This window comes from Rhinatrema bivittatum, chromosome 9 (assembly GCF_901001135.1).
Source record: "Rhinatrema bivittatum chromosome 9, aRhiBiv1.1, whole genome shotgun sequence".
NCBI classification, from domain to species: domain Eukaryota; kingdom Metazoa; phylum Chordata; class Amphibia; order Gymnophiona; family Rhinatrematidae; genus Rhinatrema; species Rhinatrema bivittatum.
Window position 1 is genome coordinate 40,546,569 of NC_042623.1, and position 21,585 is coordinate 40,568,153.

General features: G+C 42.6%; 1 protein-coding gene across 2 annotated transcripts in view; it reads right to left on the minus strand.

The window, feature by feature from the left end:
• Nucleotides 1-21,585, minus strand: part of PTPN12 (protein tyrosine phosphatase non-receptor type 12) — a 262,737-nt gene that overhangs the window by 174,038 nt on the left and 67,114 nt on the right. For both annotated transcript variants that reach the window (XM_029615046.1, XM_029615047.1), the window contains exons 3-6: nt 16,156-16,232; nt 15,038-15,133; nt 12,626-12,664; nt 4,395-4,466 (exon numbers count right to left, since the gene is read on the minus strand). In XM_029615046.1, the coding sequence (XP_029470906.1) occupies nt 4,395-4,466; nt 12,626-12,664; nt 15,038-15,133; nt 16,156-16,232 (284 nt within the window). The remainder of the gene's footprint in view (nt 1-4,394; nt 4,467-12,625; nt 12,665-15,037; nt 15,134-16,155; nt 16,233-21,585) is intronic.

Here is a 21,585-nt window from a genome sequence, read left to right on the forward strand (position 1 = left end):
ATAAAATGTCTGTTACTTTCCGCACATTGTCGGCAGCCATCCTTTGTGGAATGAATCCCACTTGGTCAGAGTGGACTAAAGCAGGGATTCTCATTCAAGTGGGTTGCTAATATGCTCGAGAGGAGTTTAAGATCTACATTGATGAGTGATATATAGTGATAGGAACTACAGAGAATGTGATCTCTACCTGGCTTAGCTATTATTGTGATCCCTGCTGAGTTGGAGTGAGGGGACAGAGTAGCCCCACCTCTAAGACTATTAAAATATTCCACTACGGTTTCAGCAAAGCGCTTATAATAATGGCTGGAAAACCCATCCATGCTGGGTGCCTTCCCCAATTTAAGATGTTTGATTGTCTGGAAAACTTCCAATTCGGTGATTGGGGCGTCTAGGAATTCCCACTGTTCCTCTGAGATCAAAGGGAGGCTAATAGAATCCAGGTACCTTATAATATCTTCTAGTTTAATGGTGAGGTCCCCAGTATACAGAGCGGTATAAAAAGCAGAAAAGCAATCCCTAACATCCACAGAGGTGGTTACCATTTGTCCTATGGGATTTTTTTTATCTTAGCAATCATATGTTGGGATATAGCAGTCTTTAGTTTTGTGGGCTAAGAATCTACTAGCCTTATTATTCCCCTCATAGTATTGCTGTTTAGTAAGTTCTAATTTATGCGCTATAGATGCTGACTCAAGGGTATCTAGCTCCTGGCGCACCTGTTGTAGTTGTTGGTAAATAGATCCAGTTGGAGTCTGGGAATGTAGCTGGCTGAGGGCATTTATTTTAGCAATCTAGGAGGTAAAACAGCTGGTGGGTTAACTGAGATGACATAATTCTGACCACGGGTATACCCATATATATCCCATCCCTAAACCCATTCCCCTGGCTCCTTCCACTCCTCCCCAGTAGTGGAGCACAAAACCTAAGTGGGGGAGTAACACCATCTGGGAGCCCCTTCCCGTTCTCCCAGTCCCATACCTCCTCTTTGCACTGAGCTGTAGTTACCTGCGAAGCACAGTTACAAATACAGAATGAAATTCCAACCCCTCCAGAAAAATAGAGAAACATCAGACTATTATGCCATAGAGTTCAGGTAATCAGCTTGGACTGCGTAGCTTGTTTTTCAAGTCGACGACAGTTCCCCACTCTTTGCTAACGTGGTGTAGAGGGTATTTGCGGACACTCTTCCCCCATCTTTGGTGTTGAAAAATTCACAGGCAGTTTCAATTGTTTAAAGGCCTGCTCAACCTTGTGCAATGATTTAATTCGGTATGTTATGTCCTGAGCTGTAAATAACAGGCCAAATGGAAAGGTCCACTTGTAGCGAATATTTGCACTGCGCAATGCTTCGGTGACTGGGTGTATTTTGAGTCTTTTCTTTAATGTAATAGGTGCTAAATCTTGGTAAATAGACAATGTATGACCTTCCCATGACCAGTTGCCATTTAGCCACGCCACGGCTGCTATCTGCTCCTTAACGGTGAAGTCCCAGAGACAAACTACAATGTCCCTTGGGCGGTTACCTGTTTTGGGGCCTAAAGATCTGTGAGTTCTATCTATATTTATTGCAACCTCCTGTTGCCCAGCAGAGTCTCTATTGGGCATAGCCGCAACTAAGAGCTTGTAATATTTTTTCTGATACCGCCTTACATTCAAGATACTCAGGCGCCTCCGGAACATCTGATATGCAAGTTGTGGCGACAAGACAGATTTTCAAGGTCCTCTATCTTTTCGAATAGTTGATCCCGTTCCAATTGTGCCAGCTTCTGCTGGTCAGCCATTTTTCTCAGCACCTCTTCCTGTCATTCGAGTCTGAGATCCAAGACGTCTACTTGGGATCCAATTGCCACCAAATCCTCTTTAATCTCTGTGATGGAAGCCAATAAATCAAATTTGAGCTGTTTCATATCAGCTCTCATATCCATAAACCAAGTTCTCAACTCTGAGCGCGTCGGTATGTCTGAAAAACTTGTGGCCTGATCGGTGTCATCGGCATGGTCTTCCGCCGCCATTGCAGCCTGCTCTTCTATGTCGTCAGAGGCATCTAAAGCCAGTTTAGTGTAGGAATATTGCTTAAGATTGCCACTAAGAGGAAAACAGCCAATCCCTAAAGGTTAACATCACGTTCTGTAACTGGAGGGGGTTGATTTAAAGCTCAGATGCATGTGATTCACGAAGATTTGAGGGATGGATCAGGAGCTCACAGTTCAGGCCTCCATTCAGCACGGTGACGTCACATGTCCCTGATATATGCTGCCATTTTTAAAAGTGGAAAAAGCCACAGAAAAAGATAGCCACAGTGAAAACTTGCCCAAAAAGCTCTGTGGATCTTTTCCCCTTATTAAATTTAGCACTTTGGGAGCAAAAGCCTCAGTAAACTTTTATACAGGTTTTGCTTGCATAATTTTTCCCTTTCTAAAAGCTGAAGGAAACAAAATGCTTGCTTAAAATAACATCTATTGTCTAAATCTGACTTTCAAACCTATCTGCACTTTATTTACCCAAAACTTACATATAACCCTTCACCCCTCTGTGATTATATCCTCCCAGTTAAGACTTCAAGAGAAAAAAACATCTGAAATTCTTAGTTGCAGGGAAGCAAGGGGAAAAAAATACTCCAGAGATTTAGGGTCTACAGTGTTGCAATGGGAAGAAAACAATGGGTAGACTAGACAGTTTTATGACTATCTACAATTGTATTCTATTTTTCTACTACACTGATCATGTAAATGTTCTTGTCTAGCAATGCCAATTACATACGGGCCGATGCAGTAACGTGCGCTCAGGTTGAGCGCAATGTTAGCCCCCGTTTGGCCGTGCGTTTGACTCGCTATTTTTACCCCTTATAAATAAGGGGTAATAGCGTGTGGAAAACGCACTGCCAACCCCCCCCCCCCCCAAAACTAATAGCGCCCGCAACATGCAAATGCATGTTGATGGGCCCATTAGTTATTCCCACACGATTCAGAAAGTAAAATGTGCAGCCACAGGACTTTGCATATAGAGCATATCAGCGAAAAGTACCCAGCATTATTTGGGTTGCCTGGCTCACAACATATGTAAATTTTAAAAACCGAACAAAAGTAGAAGATAAATATTCTTTTCATGTATTTAAATAAGAAAAGACCCTGTGCATGTGTGTCAGAGATAGGATTTTGCACAGTGCCACTTGGTGTCCACAAAACATGACAGTTTGACTACCCGACTGACAAAAGCCTTTTAGAGATGGAGAAGTGTGTGTGTCTGTCTCTAGATATTGAGATATAGCTATAGATCTCTCAATCTCACTCAGTTTCTCTTGATCATGTAATAATTAGAGAGATATAGATAGGTAAGTATTATGATATATTCAGGATGCCAATATCACAAATTGGAATAAAAGTGCCTGGGTTTCTCTAATGGCAAGAAATTCAGTCTCCTGGTGTGCACTAAAGTATTTTCCTACAAACTAAAGAAATTTAAAATCATCATTAGCATTCACGATAGGGTTAATTCAAACTTTTGTTTGCCTGCATGCAGCACAAACATTTTCAATCAGCCTTCATATTTTGTTTTGGTTAGTTCTGATTTGGATTTCCAGATGTACAACACAAAACCACAAGAGCGCCAATTAAATGTGATTGTTTCAAATGGCAGAGCCCAATATTAATGGATAAATACAAGAACACACTTAATTCCTAGGAAAACATGCAAATGATGTACCAAACTAAGATGATCTTGCAGAAGGTCAATCAAAACAAACATCATAACGATTGCATTACTGATGCGTTATCAGCACGAGTACAGATCTGTCACTGCCGTATTTTCCACAGATATGTCCCACTCTTCCCTCACTTTTGTTGTGGATCCCTTGTTCAAATCTCCAAAATACTTTTAAATTGTTTAGCCGATTGGTTACTTTCCTTTTATTAAATTTCACCTGATTAAAACTGTTCATATTCAATCTGTATTCCATCAGATAATGGGCTGGATTGCTGAACCGCATCACCTCAGCAATTCATTCCTTCATTTAAAAATGGATTCATGCAGCAAAACAGATCAAATAGGTCCTGTCGTCATGGTAGTCTCAAACAGGCAATTATCATACTGACTTACCACCAGGGAGCCAGTATAAAACAAAAAGCTGTTTTATCTTCAACCTGAGAACTAGACATACATTTTATAAATTTCAGTTCTCTTGACAAATCCACCAGAACAGTGATTAAGGAGCCCCATGATAATATACTGTAAAGTTTTGCAGAACCCCACCCTCTCCTCTTTACATCCAACAATATATATATATAAAATTGTGCAGAACCCTTTAGGGATGCTTAAGCAACATTTACCAGTGAAGGTGGTAAATATAACAGTTACTAGCCAGTTGTAGGACTACACACACGAAGCAGATTACTCACACAAGAAATTCGAAATGGTCCAAACGACAATGGTTCTTCTCCATATGATGGGTAGTAGCGTTCACATTTTTTCTAACATCAAAAACAAGGATTAATTATTTTTATTTCCTAATTGTTTTTTTTTTCTTTTAGAACCCTGCATACAATGGTGAATAAGGCAAATGAAAATTAGTTCTTACCTGATAATTTTCATTCCTGTAGTACCACGGATCGAGCCACCCTTCCAGCAGGTGGAGACAGACCAAAGTTCTAAGGGTAGCCTATATAAGGACGGAACCCACCCTGGAACCCTCAGTATAACCATTGTCAAAACAGAAAGTACAAGATCAAGCAACAGGATAACTAGTAATTTAAAAATTTGTAACTTATCATTAAAATCATCCATTGTACCTGAAGACTGGAGGATAGCAAATGTAACACCAATATTTAAAAAGGGCTCCAGGGGCGATCCGGGAAACTACAGACCGGTTAGCCTGACTTCAGTGCCAGGAAAAATAGTGGAAAGTGTTCTAAACATCAAAATCACAGAACATATAGAAAGACATGGTTTAATGGAACAAAGTCAGCATGGCTTTACCCAGGGCAAGTCTTGCCTCACAAATCTGCTTCACTTTTTTGAAGGAGTTAATAAACATGTGGATAAAGGTGAACCGGTAGATATAGTATACTTGGATTTTCAGAAGGCGTTTGACAAAGTTCCTCATGAGAGGCTTCTAGGAAAAGTAAAAAGTCATGGGATAGGTGGCGATGTCCTTTCATGGATTGCAAACTGGCTAAAAGACAGGAAACAGAGAGTAGGATTAAATGGGCAATTTTCTCAGTGGAAGGGAGTGGACAGTGGAGTGCCTCAGGGATCTGTATTGGGACCCTAACTGTTCAATATATTTATAAATGATCTGGAAAGAAATACGAGTGAGATAATCAAATTTGCAGATGACACAAAATTGTTCAGAGTAGTTAAATCACAAGCAGATTGTGATAAATTGCAGGAAGACCTTGTGAGACTGGAAAATTGGGCATCCAAATGGCAGATGAAATTTAATGTGGATAAGTGCAAGGTGATGCATATAGGGAAAAATAACCCATGCTATAATTACACAATGTTGGGTTCCATATTAGGTGCTACAACGCAAGAAAGAGATCTAGGTGTCATAGTGGATAACACATTGAAATCGGTGTTGCAGTGTGCTGCGGCAGTCAAAAAAGCAAACAGAATGTTGGGAATTATTAGAAAAGGAATGATGAATAAAACGGAAAATGTCATAATGCCTCTGTATCGTACCATGGTGAGACCGCACCTTGAATACTGTGTACAATTCTGGTCGCCGCATCTCAAAAAAGATATAATTGCGATGGAGAAGGTACAGAGAAGGGCTACCAAAATGATAAGGGGAATGGAACAACTCCCCTATGAGGAAAGACTAAAGAGATTAGGACTTTTCAGCTTGGAGAAGACGACGACTGAGGGGGGATATGATAGAGGTGTTTAAAATCATGAGAGGTCTAGAACGGGTAGATGTGAATCGGTTATTTACTCTTTCGGATAGTAGAAAGACTAGGGGGCACTCCATGAAGTTAGCATGGGGCACATTTAAAACTAATCGGAGAAAGTTCTTTTTTACTCAACGCACAATTAAACTCTGGAATTTGTTGCCAGAGAATGTGGTTAGTGCAGTTAGTATAGCTGTGTTTAAAAAAGGATTGGATAAGTTCTTGGAGGAGAAGTCCATTACCTGCTATTAAGTTCACTTAGAGAATAGCCACTGCCATTAGCAATGGTTACATGGAATAGACTTAGTTTTTGGGTACTTGCCAGATTCTTATGGCCTGGATTGGCCACTGTTGGAAACAGGATGCTGGGCTTGATGGACCCTTGGTCTGACCCAGTATGGCATTTTCTTATGTTCTTAATTTAAACCAACAAAATAACAGTACAATTGAATGAACTGTGTAACTAAACGCTCTTGTATATGTACCCCTGATCATCGTAATGATGCTTCCGGTGCCTATCAAATTCCAGGAAGACTATGCAGAGAAAGAAAAAGAAAATCCTATAAGAAGGAAAAAGAATTCGAGCGGACAGAAGAAAACGGGCGGGCATCTGGACTGATCCGTGGTACTACAGGAACGAAAATTATCAGGTAAGAACTAATTTTCCTTTCCCTGTACATACCTGGATCAGTCCAGACCATGGGATGTCCCAAAGCTTGCCTGCAAAGGGTGGGGACCCAGACAGTCCCGCTCGAAGCACCTGCCAACCAAAGGAACCAAAGACTGGAGCCTGAACATCAAGTTGGTAGTGACGAGCAAAGGCATGAAGTGATTTCCATGTAGCCGCCTGCTTGAGAATGTAAAGAATGAGCTTTTAGACCTTCAGGAACTGCTCAGCCCTTGCAAATGTAGGCAGAAGAAATCGCATCCTTCAACCAGCGAGCGATCGTAGCCTTAGAAGCTTGCTTCCCCCTGTTGGGTCCATTCCACAGGACAAAGATGATCGGAGACCCGAAAATCATTAGTGACCTCAAGATAACGCAATAAGACTAGCTTGACATTGAGACGACGAAGATCACTACCAGATGCCACGATATCCTCTGGCGAAAAAGCAGGAAGTTCCACCGACTGGTTAATATGAAAATACGAAACCACCTTAGTTAAGAAAGAAGGTACGTCTTGAGAGACACGCCCAAGTCCGAGAAACGTAAGAAAGGGTCTCTACAGGATAGAGCTTGGAGCTCAGACACTCTCCTGGCTGAACAAATAGCGACCAAGAAGACAGTCTTGAGAGTCAAGTCCTTGAGAGTGGCACGACGGAGAGGCTCGAACAGCGCCGTACAAAGAGCTCGAAGTACAAAATTTAAACTTCACAAATGACAAAGAGCGGACAGGCTGTTTCAGGTGCTTAGCGCCCCTGAGAAAACGTACAACATCCGGATGAGAGGCGACCGCCTGACCTTCAATGGTGCCCAGGAGGGAACCAAGAGCCGAAACCTGAACACGCAGGGAGCTGACCGAAAGACCCTTGGAGAGACCACGCTGAAGAAGAGTGAGTATCACCGCAATGGAAGGCGAACGTGCAGAAACACCCAACTCCTCGCAGACGTTTTCAAAAACCTTCCAGACTCTGAAATAGGTAAGCGATGTTGACTGTTTGCGAGCCCTAAGGAGGGTGGCAATAACTTCTTCCTTATATCCTCTGCGTCTCAAATGTCTCCGTTCAAAAGCCATGCCGCTAGACAAATATGGTCGAAAAATACGGGACCGGTGACAAACGAAGAGGTCCATCCGCAGTGAGATTCACCAGGTCCGTGAACCACGGCCGTCGGGGCCATTCGCGGGCCACGAGAATGACCGGTCCGCGAAGGAGCTCTATTCTCCGTAGAACCTTTCCCACTAACGGCCACAGTGGGAACACGTAAAGTAGCACATCGGAGGGCCAGGGAAGAACCAGCGCATCCACCCCCTCCGAACAATGCTCCCTCCACCGGCTGAAGAACTGGAGAGCCTTGGCATTGGATAGCGTCGCCATGAGGTCCAGGTGAGGGGGACCCCACCTGTGCACAATTAGATCCATCGCTACATCTGACAACTCCCACTCGCCGGGATCGAGAAGTTGTCGACTGAGAAAATCAGCTTGAACATTCTCCTTGCCCGCTATGTGGGAGGCCGCCAGGCAATCCAAGTGCCTCTCTGCCCAGCGAAAGAGCTTGCTGGCCTCTAGCGCCATTAGACGACTTCGAGTCCCCCCTTGTTGATTTATGTAAGCCACCGTGGTGGAATTGTCCGATAGCACCCAGACCGCTTTGTGGCGAATCAGAGGAAGAAAAAGTTTGAGGGCCATGCGAACCGCTCGGGCTTCTAGACTATTGATGTGCCACTGAGACTGGGACAGGGACCAGAAACCTTGAGTCATTTGAGATTGGCAGACAGCCCCCCAACTGGAGAGGCTAGCATCTGTCGTCACTATGACCCAAGAGGGAGTCAAAACAGGCATCCCCTTGAGAAGGTGTGCCGGGGAGAACCACCATTGTATATTGGCAATAGTAGAGTCAGAGAGAGGAAGAATCTCTGGTACTGTTTGGACATCGGCTTCCAACGGGATAACAAAGCTCTCTGTAAAGGATGCATATGAGCAAACGCCCAGGGGATGAGATCGATCGTGGAAGCCATGGTCCCTAGAATCTGCAGGTAATCCCACGCCATGGGAAGCGGTAGAGAGATGAAAGTGTTCAACTGATCGATCAGACTGAGTGTCCACGAGTCCGAAAGAAAAAAAAACTTTCCCAACCCGAGTGTTGAAAAGAGCGCCCAGGAATTCTAGCTCTTGTGAGGGCCGAAGATTGCTTTTGGAGTAGTTGATTATCCATCTGAGAGATGTGAGTAGGGCTAAAACTCTGTTTACCGCGTGCGCGCAAAGAGCGGTGGACTTGGCCCTTACCAGTCTAGATAAGGATGGACTAATATTCCTTCCCGGAGAGTTGCCGCAATGACTACTATGATCTTGGTGAAGGTGCGGGGAGCGGTGGTGAGACCAGAGGGGAGGGCCCGAAACTAAGTGCTGGCCTAGGATCTGAAAATGATGTTCCTGATGGATGTTCCCGATGGATGGGGATGTGAAAATAAGCCTCTGTCAGATCGAGGGAAGCGAGGAACTCGCCGGGACGAACCGCTGCAATCACTGCACGCAGGGTTTCCATCTTGAAACTGAGAACTTTGAGGGCCCGATTGACCCTTTTGAGATCCAGAATGGGGCGAAAGGAATCATCCTTTTTGAGAACAACGAAGTAAATTGAATACTGGCTGGCACCAGGGGGGGGGGGGGTGTCGCCCCCAATTCCTGAAGTCTCAACAGGGTGCCACTTGGAATGGCCGCAAGGGGACACAATATATAGATCCGGCAGGTCCCTGGCAAACTAACACGTAGCTGTGTTCTATCACCTCAAGCACCCAGAGATCGGATGTGATTTTGGCCCACTCAGAGAAACAGAGAAAGACACCCACCTAAGTTTCGTGCGGAGGAATGGACCAGCCGAATCTCACTGGGGAGCTGACTTAGTGGTCGTGAGTTGCTGATGGCCATCTCTGAAACCTCAATGGCCACAAAAGGAATGGGACCAAGACTGGGACCTGGACACACCTGCCCTGGGGAAGAAGCCACGGGCCCTATTGCCGTAATGGCAGTTCCCCCTGAAGAAAGTGCGAGTCGGGAAAAAAGATTTAGACTCTTTGGGACGGTTCTCTGGCAGCTGGTGGACCTTGTTCTCACCCAAGGACTTAATAAGCTGCTCCAGGTCCTCACCAAAAAGCAACTTGCCCTTGAAAGGAAGAGTGCCCAACTGCGCCTTAGAAGAAGCATCAGCGGACCAATTACGTAACCAGAGAAGACGTCTGGCCGAGACCGCAGAAACCATAGCTTTCGCATGGACCCGAAGTCAAAGGGCATCCGCACCATAGGCTATAGTGCCCTCCAAACGTTCAGCTTGCTCAGCCTCTGCAGACGGGAGGTTCTGGGTGCTGAGTAACTGTTGCATCCACCTAAGGCTTGCCTGCTGAATGAGACTGCTGCAAATTGTTGCCTGGACTCCAAGAACTAAAACCTCAAAAATGCATTTCAAATAAAATTCAAGCTTAAGGTCCTGCACATCCTGTAATGCTGTGGCGCCCACCACCGGAATGGTGGTACGTTGTGACCGTGGTGACAAGAATCTACCTTTGGAATCTAACATGTCCAGGCAGTCCTCAGGAAGTGGGTAGAGCTTTTCCATAGCCCTACCAACTCGAAGACCCGTCTCTGGGGACTCCCATTCCCCGATGAGGACCAAGCGGTGCATTGGATGAAACGGGAAAGTATGCGGTAATGCCCTGAGTCCCGCCAGGACCGGGTCCGCGTTTGGTGTCATCGCCGCTGCCACAGAATCATCTGGTGGGGCATCAATTCCCAGTTCTTGGAGAACAAAGGGAATAAGAGGCTCCAGTTCCTCCCGCTAAAATAAATGCAGGACACGGGGATAGTCACCCTCTAGCGGGGGGGGATTGAGCCATGGTATCATTATCCCCTTCATCAAACGGGTCTAAAGGAGGCTGGGGGGGGGAGGGGGGGGGGGGAGTTCCCGGGACTACCCGAACCCTAACTGAGCCCTGAGGGTCCAGAACAATATCGGGTGGACAGCACAGGCAAAAAAGGAGGTTTCAGGGGAGGGGGAACAATTGGAGGGGGGTCCACTTCCCTTTGTAAGCTATCCAAGTAAGACCCATGTAACAAAAGAACAAAATCTGAGGAAAAACGGGTCCGAGCCGAATTTGACACAGGGGAGGGGGAGGGGGCGGGTGAGGTGAGGGGGGGTCCTGAGCCACCACCCCGAGAGCGAACCGGGCTCAAATCGGGGGGAAAGTGGAGAAATCGGATTCCCTGCCCCCGGAGAAGCAGGAAGTGTTTTGTCAGAAATACCTAAAATGGCTGCCATTCCCGGGACAGGAACGGCTTGGCAGCATATCAGGGTGCCCCTCCTCGAGGTCGAATAGTTGGCGGTTTGAAAGAGGAGCCTCCCCCCTCTGAAAGGCACCTGGAGCATACCCCTTCATGGGAGAGTCGAGAGGCCAACTCTCCACATGCTATACAGGAAAGTGGCCGCAGCATGAGCAGGAAAAAAATAGCCGCGATGTCAATTAAAAACAGCTGACCCTGAGGAGCTGGGTGGGAGATTGAACCCCGCTCCATCCTCACAAAAAGCTGCTGCCTCACTATATTTATTTATTTATTTTTTAAACAAAAAGTGAATGGTCCTCTGAAAAAACAATTTTATTTTTTTATTCACAGAAACAGGGGAAAAGACATCCCTGACAGCCCAAGCGAGGAATATGCATCTCGGGGGACGGCAGCAGTGAACATGGGGAGAGGGACTGGCACCACCAGTATCACCCACACTAGGTCACCGGGAAAGGAATCTAGGCTGATAAAAATCAAGAGGCAAAGCCCCCCTAGGAACCTCAAGAGCGAGGGAGACAAAATTGTCTACCCTAACAGTCAGAGAAAAATTTCTGTAAAATTATTATTTTTTTTTTTTAAATATGTAAGAAAGGCAAACTAAAACATGTACTTGCGTGAGCTTGCCCCAGAAAGAAAGAAGGAAACACCAAAGACAAGAGGGCAAGCTAACAGGGAAGCACAGGGTGAGCTGTTCCACCTGCTGGAGACAGACAAATACTGAATGTTCCAGGGTGGGTTCTGTCCTTATATAGGCTACCCTTAGAACTTTGGTCTGTCTCCACCTGCTGGACATGGTCTGGACTGATCCGGGTACGTACAGGGAACACGCAATTGTGTCACAGAATCACATAACCATGTATTAAAAAACAGTTTAACATGCCAAGAGGCACTGATAATCGATAAAGAGGTTTAACAGTGATCGAGGACATCAGTCTGCCCTAAATTTAACATTTTTAATGAATCAGTTGGGGGGGGGGGGGGGGGGGGGGGGGGGGGGGGGGGAATTGTGCAAAGGCTGAAGAGAAACAAAACGATATTTCAGTTCTAAAAGCAAAACCATCAAGGATTTCATGTTGAAAGATTTTATAACTGCAATAATTCAGGACTTTGTCCACATTAAAGGAACTAGACGCCAGCAAAGACACTTGCCTGAATTTTGTGCACCAAAATCTTTAACTCCATATACTTTGGAGTTATTGCTTACTTGTATATAAAGTAGTGCCTACAAGTTCTAACAGTGATTTATTCAACTTCTCTGTCACAGGACACCTCGGTTATATGAAATCTTTCTATTTCCATAACCATTTGTCTTATGTCTGCAGAAGGGGCTCTAAAACACCACCACTACTACCATAGTTGCTCCAAGTTAGGCCCCAGCTGGAAGTTCATTGTATGTTAGCACCCCACCAGTAATATATGGGACATAAAAGCACAGGGCACAGATGCTACCTGGAAAGGGGCCTGAGGTAACTAGAACACATCAGAAAAGAAAGAATTCTGTGCTCACAAACAGGAATATTATGTCAAGACATAGGTAAAAAGGGCAGGCCACATAAAAAGCATTTAGCTATTACAATCAGTACAGCTTACTTTCTAGCAGAAAGCTATATAATCTAATCTATTTTTTTTCCATTTCAGAGGTAATGCCAATAAGCAAATATTATGGTAGGATAATGATGCAACAAGATACAGAAATTCTAAACCAGCAACGTCTATTTACTTCTAATATTTAGACTTTCATACATACCCTTCCCATTTCAAATTCACGACAAGCCATTACAATTATCTGAAGAGAAAAAAAAAATCATCAAGTTACACATTATATTCAATCCACATATCTTTTCTGCCTTTAATGTCATTTAACTTGTTCTTTCAGACAGACATAAAAGATGAACTGTTATCAGCATAGCATTACTTAATGTTGAAGTCTAAGTCGCCTGTAGACATCTGCAGGGCACATTTCAAACCCCTACAAGAGGGCTTCGCAAACTTACCCTAAGCACTCCCCTCCCAGCCAGTTGGGTTTCCATAACATGCAAAATCTCATGTATAATTATTGTGGATATTGTAAAAACCCAACTGGCTGTGGGGAGCTCTAGGACAGGTTTAGGAAGACCTGCACTAAAACACAGCATTGGACACATAGAAGGAAGGAAAGAAAAAAAAAGGCTCCATAATTCTAGATGTTTGTTGGCAAGCGTTTGGAGAAGAGAATGAGCATATTTTTAACTGGACTGCAATGGTTATCGCTGGAATTTATTGAACCTTTTATTATTGTGTTTATGTTTTAGATTTTATTTTATATGTTTTAAGAGGTTATTTATTTTATGCCAAAGGTGTATTCTCATTGATGTATTTTATGCCGTAAACCGATGTGATTGATCCAGAACACCAGTATATAAAACCAAATAAATACAATATCTTCTTTCAAACTGGGTATTTACTATTTTTAAGTACAGAAAACAGTGCAGTATACAGAAATAGTGCAGAACTGACACTGAAGTATACAAAACAATGCTGTATACAGTCATATGAGGATACCCAGACTGTGAAAAATAAAGTACATCAATTCTCATCTTGCATTTATACTGGGGCTTCTCAAATACTGTTACCAGCACTCAAGCAATACGCTGTACCAGAATGTAATGTAGGATAAATTTTTTAAAAGGCAATAAAGTTGAGAGAAAGATGGGCTTGAGGGCAATAGCATGCTCTTTAATGAGACATGGCAAAGCTTATGAAACGGCATGCTGCATTAAAGAGCTCGCCATTACCAAGATCTAGCAGATTTTGACACAGCAGTCAGACAGCTCATGGGATTTACACAGATTCCCCATTTCCCCACCACACGGTACCTAATCCAAATAAATTTTGTATTAATTTTGAATCCAGAGTATCTAACAAACTCTGTGCTTAAACAGGTTATGCTAGGAAGCTACAAAACAAGGCAAAGGATCTGATGAAACTGAATTAGCTCACAGCTTAATGCAAGATTTAGAAAAGGTTGAACAAAATTGTGAGCAGGCTAGTTTAATTGTTAGTTGTATCTAAAGCAAATAAGAGCAGTTTTTTTTTTGGGGGGGGGGGGGGTTTAAGAAAGAATTCATTATTTTTAAGGATGAAAGTTGGGATATTTCCAGATGTTGGTGGATCCATTCAATAGACAAGAATAAAATTTATGAAGTTAAAACAAGAGATTCTCAAGCCAGATTTATTCACTGTCATTATAAATGAAGCACCTAACATACAATTTAACAGTGTACTCTATGAACCTCTTCAGATAGATCTGTTCTTAAAGAGTAAGATGCCCGAAGAAGAGCATGGCAAGGGAGTCAGCCTTATTCAGAACAGTTTGTCAGAGCTTTAACTAATTTGGTCCTAGAGATTTTTAGTGATATGTGCTCCTTCAGCGTGTCATGTCAAAGGAGAATCTTTATTGTGGAATTGTTATCCTTTTTGTGTATTGCATCTTGCTCCCCCTGGCAATTTTATGTATATATTAGTTATATTGCTTGGTTGTTCTGATTTTGAGACAGATACTATCTGAAGGCATACTATGATTCAAGAAGGCTTTAATAAGCAGAAAATATAAAAGGAGAGATTTAACACTATGCGATAGTGATCATGAGGGTTGACGATAGTTTCATTACTGAACTGGTGCTCTCCTTTTATTTTTAACACACATTAAACAGTAAATCTAAATGAGAATTACAAATGCAGTTTCATCTCATCACTAGATAATTATTCTGCTTTTCAGTTGAGTTCAACATTTAATGACTTCCAATTGCACTTGAAACCAAATTCTCTATTTTGCCTATTGAAAATGTTCAAGCAATGATGTAGCTATTTGTGAAACATAAGCACTTCTCAGCAAATTATGTGCCATATTACTGTAATTTTATTTCAGTACAGTTTTCACTCAATTCATATTACAAATGAGGGGGCTTTGATCTAAGTAGTTTCAGTTGCTCTCAGGAAGTTTAGTAATTTTTTAGAGCAGAGGTTCTCTTTTTTTTTTTTTTTTTACATATATTCTTAAAGCTAGCCCTTTTACTTTTTTCCTCAAATAAATCATGCACAGGGCATTCCTCACAGGAGGGAGGTCACATTATACAGTAAAGCTTTCTAAAAACAGAGCACATCAAATTAGATTACTTACCACAACATTGTATTCCCATATCATCCTCCAGAAATCGATTACTGTGTTTGCTAGTGGTCCCTGGGTGGCAATATATGCTCTTGGCCCATGCACTCCCTAAAATTGAAAAGTTTCATTAGCAATTCATATGTATTCACTCTTGGCTATGTACCATGATTTGATATAAACTGGTTCACTAGATGCCTTTTGCAAAATAAAAAAAAAAAGTATGAACACATTTCCATTCATTTAGAGCAAGTTACCCTTAATATTTATTTTCAAATCTAGAAAAAATAAAGTACATTCCGAAAAAAAAAAAATCTTGTAATTGTTCACAAGTTCACAACGGAAATGTCAACCAATCCCGCATAAACACTATTTTCCTCTTGCATTTTTGATCCTACTTTTCTCAACCATCTAAGAAGGATCCTATGGGAGCCTGTTTTCACTTATCTTTTATTCTGGGAAATTATTATAGGTCTCCTCACTAAGTATGATCAGACACTGCACGTGGCGTGAAGTCCAATCTAGACAAAGAAACCCAGAACCTGACCAGAAATTCTATTTTACAATCATGTTCATTTTTGCAGCCTCAAGACTGGACTAAAAGAAAAACCCAGGTGTGAGGAGATAAAGCTGGTACAGCTGGAAAAAGGCCCCATCACCACAAAAAATTTATTTAGAAAAAGAACTTAAAAAGTAGTTACATAATTGCAAGGTTGAAAGTTTCAGACTTGTTTCACTCTGCCTGACCAAAGATGGGTTAAAACAAAAACAAAAAACAAACATTTTTCCATCACTTGTTTATATTTCAGAGAAGTGGCTGATGCTAGAGCAGGCAGCCAAATGTATCAGTAAACGTCATTTTAAAAACCTTGGTTTATTTTTACCCTTGAGCTAACTACTCTCAGGCATAGCTTCCCATGTGCTTGGGAGCACGACACAGCAGATACCCCACAGCATATGCCAAATCTGGTTACACAATTCAGTTTTATTGCCTACAGAAAAAAGAAAAACTATGCCAATGTTTACTTTAAAAAAAAATAATAATAATTTCACATTTGGATTCCATGTCATCTGAAAACTTGTGTGGCTTTAGCAAAAAATAAAAGATTCAATTTGTAGAAATACAACCATACCTTAATAAAATTTGCATTGATGTAGTCTGAATCTTGTGGGGGAGTTTTTAATGTCAGTTTAACCCGGCTGTGATCAACTGTAAGAAAAACAGTTTGTGTATAATTCACGGTTCTCCCCAGCACAATGAAGCATATCAGGTGCAAACTTCCCAATATGGCTACTCCCAGTTACAAGAAATTGGAAAATAAATCCTTTCAAAAAACATTAAGCATTTTTTTTTAAACCACTGCCTTGTCAGTTAATAGCTGATGTTTTAACAGAAGTTTCATTTTGTGAAAACTTTCCAAACTGGATTATATTCCAAAGCAATTTAGTGAGAACAGCTCTCCCACTTGTCTCATGCAAAAATATCTCACAGGTTTCATTATAAACGGTGGAAGGAAATCCTGGAACTAACAGGCACATACATACTCATCTATATTATTTCAAAAATAATTTTGAAGCTTCCTAAACATGTAGGCAAAACATCAATAGTCAAAGATTTGGGGGATATACTAGGACACCATTTCTTTCACATTAATTTGTATATAAGCCTTAATCCTCCCTATACAAGTTACACATTTCATTGTTAAAAAAAGTTTAACATGCTAGTGTTTTAAACAGCTGCATGAAAAATTCTAATGAAAATTCTGTACATGTCTTGTGAACTGCCACCAAGTACGAACTACATGGGTTTCCAGCTCAGTAGAAAATATTACAAGCATAAAATTAGTGCAAATATTGTAAATGCTTTCCCGTTGTCAAACATTTCACTGCGTCAACCTGTTTCTCAGTGGACAAGGGCATTAAAGCAGCAATATCTGGTTTTCAAAACCTCAACTTTCCTGTTTCTGAACTTTAATGCTTCCTGTTTTGCTCTCAATCTCAGGTCTTCTCTCTTTTCATAACTTAAGTTTTAATAATTGTTGGGGAATAAATATTACAGCATCACATTTTCAATTATTTCCTCACGATTCACTGTTTGGCTGTTTATTCTGTGTACATTTTACAGGTAACCACCAGGGACATGCATTTGTTTAAAATGAAAATGCAGAACGTGACAAAAGGCTAATTCATTTCATTCAGGGGACTCTGAACTGAATCGGGGGGGCCCCCCCTGACTGAAACAAACATTCGTTCATTTAGTTTTAAACCAATACATTAGGCCTAGGTCGGAAGCCGAGGCCTCGCCTAGGGCACAGGCTGAGGCCCAAAAGGAGGGCCATGGCCTAGGACCAAGCACAACCCCTGAAAATCCAACAAAGACCAGGTCCCAACACTAACCGACTCGGCGGCCAGGTTCTCATGCCACAACCCGATCCGGAGGCAGAATCCCGATGCCGGGACCTAGACCCAGGCCTCGAAGCTCTTTGGTCCTTTTCTCTCTCTGGCTGCTTGAAAGCCAAATGACACTGTCACAGCTGGGGTTGCACCTAAGTTAACTTTGGCACATTTACCACAGCAGACGTCCCATTTTGAGCCGTAGATCAGAATGGTGATGTCCGCCAGGATGAATGTACTGGAGTTAACTCTGGCGTGACCCCAGCGGACATCATTTGGCTTTCAAGCAGCCAAAGAAAGAGGACCAAACAGCAGCTCCCAGGTCTGGGCTCCGAGGCCCAGGCATTAAGACCCAACCTCCTAGCCAAAGCCCCGGCATGGGGCCTGGATCTGGGCCTAGGCCCCGGACGTCAGGACCCAGCCACCGGGTTGAGTCCCGGCATCAGGACTGGGTCCAGGCCGAGGCTCTGGCGTTGGAACCTGACCTCCAGGTTGGGTCACGGCATCAGGCTCCAGCGACGTTACCCAGCCTCTGGGTTGGATAAGAACATGCCATACTGGGTCAGACCAAGGGTCCATCAAGCCCAGCATCCTGTTTCCAACAGTGGCCAATCCAGGCCATAAGAACCTGGCAAGTACCCAAAAACTAAGTCTATTCCATGTTACCATTGCTAGTAATAGCAGTGGCTATTTTCTAAATCAACTTAAGTAATAGCAGGTAATGGACTTCTCCAAGAACTTATCCAATCCTTTTTTAAACACAGCTATACAAACTGCACTAACCACATCCTCTGGCAACAAATTCCAGAGTTTAATTGTGCGTTGAGTAAAAAAGAACTTTCTCCGATTAGTTTTAAATGTGCCCCATGCTAACTTCATGGAGTGCCCCCTAGTCTTTCTACTATCCGAAAGAGTAAATAACCGATTCACAACTACCCGTTGTAGACCTCTCATGATTTTAAACACCTCTATCATATCCCCCCTCAGCCATCTCTTCTCCAAGCTGAGAAGTCCTAACCTCTTTAGTCTTTCCTCATAGGGGAGCTGTTCCATTCCCCTTATTTTGGTAGCCCTTCTCTGTACCTTCTCCATCGCAATTATATCTTTTTTGAGATGTGGCGACCAGAATTGTACACAGTATTCAAGGTGCAGTCTCACCATGGAGCGATACAGAGGCATTATGACATTTTCCGTTTTATTCACCATTCCATTTCTAATAATTCCCAACATTGTTTGCTTTTTTGACTGCCGCAGCACACTGAGCCAACAATTTCAATGTGTTATCCACTATGACGCCTAGATCTCTTTCTTGGGTTGTAGCACATAATATGGAACCTAACATGGCTTCAAGCCTGGGTCTGGGCTCTAGCATTGGAACTCATCTCTAGGTCGGGTTGTGGTATTGGGTCTTGGCCTCCAGATCGCATCTTGGCATTGGGCCTGGGCCCAGGACCAGGTTGGGTCCCGGTGTTGGGCCTCAGGGTCCAGGCATTGGACCCAGCCTCCAGGTTGGGTCATGGCATTGAGCCTGGGCCCAGGACACTGCCTAGGCTGAGGCCCCAGCAGTGGGCCTAGGACTAGGCAGAAGCCTTGGCTTGCATAGGCTGAGGCCGTGGTGATCTACTGCACCTCAGCCTAAGCAAGTCTGAGGCTTCAGCCTAGTCCTAACCAGCGGTTCCCCACCAGACTGGTTAAGTGGGGGCCAGGGTGAGGGATCCTGGCACCAACATTTTTCCAGGAGAACGGGAGGGAGCTGTAGTTTTCATTTTTTGGACTTTTTTTTTTTAGTTGCTTGAATTTTTTTCCCACATAAATGAAACGAATCAAGCCAGCCATGAACCAAACTTTGTAGGTAAAAACTCCCAAAAACGAACAGAATATTTTTCCCCTGCACATCCTTAGTTACACTGCAATGCCTGGAGGACAGTAGTAGGCAATTATAGTCCAAGAGCCACAAACAGGTCTGGTTTTCTTGATATCCACAATGAATATGCATTTATTTATTTATTTATATACCGCCGTTTATCAAGATATCACGTCAGTGTACAGAGAACATAATAACATACGCCTAAGTGTTATACATAAAACAAGATAGTAAGGTTTAACTATAAGCCTAAACATTATACATTAAACAAGTTAATAATGGTAAAACTATTATAAAGAACATCTCAAATTTGGGGAGGCAAACATTGGTTAAGCTAGTTAAATATGTGTAGCAAAGTGTAATTAATAGGAACAACAACTAAGGATATTACTTAAGAGTAGCTTAAATGTTTACATTGGAGAAAATACTTTAGTAAGAAGGGGAAAGATAGGGAGTGGAAAGGTAGGGGGAAAGGGTAGAGAACTGGGAGAAAAGGGCTGAATCAGGCTTTATATGTAGGGGGGTAGCATGATATATTTGCTAACAATGGAGGCAGTACATACAAATATATCTCTTGCAATTTCATTGTGGATATCCTGAAAACCAGAACCCCAGAAGTTGTCTATCCCTGCTATAGGTGGTTCTGATTAAGATCATTTACAACACCACTTACAAAAAATTACACACATTGTGTATTAGTTTTTGGCCCACATACAAATAGAAAATATTTCTCTATTTGCCTCAGAGACATTTGGAAAAAATAAAATAAAAAGGGACCTATAATGCCCCGAAAGCTAAAATATACAAATGTATAAAAACTCTGTTGGTCAGATACAAATTCCAAACTCCAAATGAAATATTCATGATCTTAGTAAGAGTCTAGCACATACAGCTTTCACCTTGCCATTTAAAGTGTGAATTTATACTAGGGGTAATTGCCCCTCTACCATGTAATGAGGCTACCATGCTCCACACAGACTTTCATTGCACTCATTTTAACACAAAGATGTACTTCAATTTATCTGATTCACAAACCATGACAAGACTGAAATACTCTAACAGAGAAATAGAGAACTGGATAGCAAATAACCATTTGGTCTGCCCAATTTATTTCTTAAATACTATAAACCCCAGTTAATCTCTGGCTTTCCCTTTACAACTAAGCATCATTGGGGCTATCCCATGCTTTCTTGAATTCTGTTACTGAGATACGTTCTCTTTAATGGATTTTTTGTTTGATTATGAAGAGAAGTTACATATTTTAATTGCAAAAGAAAATATAAAAAATAAGAAACATAATACAGGATGAACAGTGAACGATAAATGACCAATGATTATAAGGCAGAGTTGTAAGTATGACAGCACAAATCGATGACGCCTAGTATGAAGGTTATTTTACAATGTCTATTGTGACTATAGTTTTTTTGAAACTGAGGGAAGGCTCATCATCTTATTGTGTCACAAAGCACTTCCAGCTGCAGATGACTAGTGGAAAGTAGCCCATTTTACTCATTGTACTTTAAGTGTCTTCTTAATTTAATTCTCAACATTCTAATAATTAAGCCTTTAATATCCCAAGCTGGATTTCTCAACAGTAACCTGTTAGTCATAAGAGGAAGGGGAAAGGTCCAAGATAGCTACTCTGTTAGACTCTTTCAGAGGAATCTCTGATTCTTGCGGTAATCATTGTAGCCAAGCTTTGTACTTTTAGTATGAGGAAGAGAAAAGGGAAACAAAAAAACGTCTCAAGACTTCTTCCCCTGGTAGCAATTTTTCAATACCTTATTAGGCAGACCTTGCACAGCCCACCATTTACCAGCCTACAGAATTCTGAATCCCTACATTCACCAACATGCAGCAGGTGGGATCAAAAATGTTCAGCCCAGAATTTTTTCAGTCATCAAAAATTTCCAAATCTTCTGGGAGCGATCACCCCATGGTGTGGCTATGACTCCCTCGTCCTTTGAGGTTGCCAGATAGTAGGGATGTGCAGACCAAAAGTTTATGTTCATAAGTCCATAAGTCGAAAGGGGGGGGGGGGGGGTCAATTTCGGTCAATATGGACATATGGAGAATTCCATAAGTTGAGTCTATGTCCATACGTGCAAATAAAAATTTAAACCCCTCACCCTCCTTAATCCCCCCCCCCCCCCAAGACTTACCAAAACTCCCTGGTGGTCCAGCGGGGAGTCAGGACGCCATTTCTGAACTCCTTTGCGAGGAGCACGTGACGTCGGCGTCACGTGATTCCCCGCGCGTTCGCTCCGGGACCCTCATTGCACCCAAAAGGAACTTTTGGGTGCAA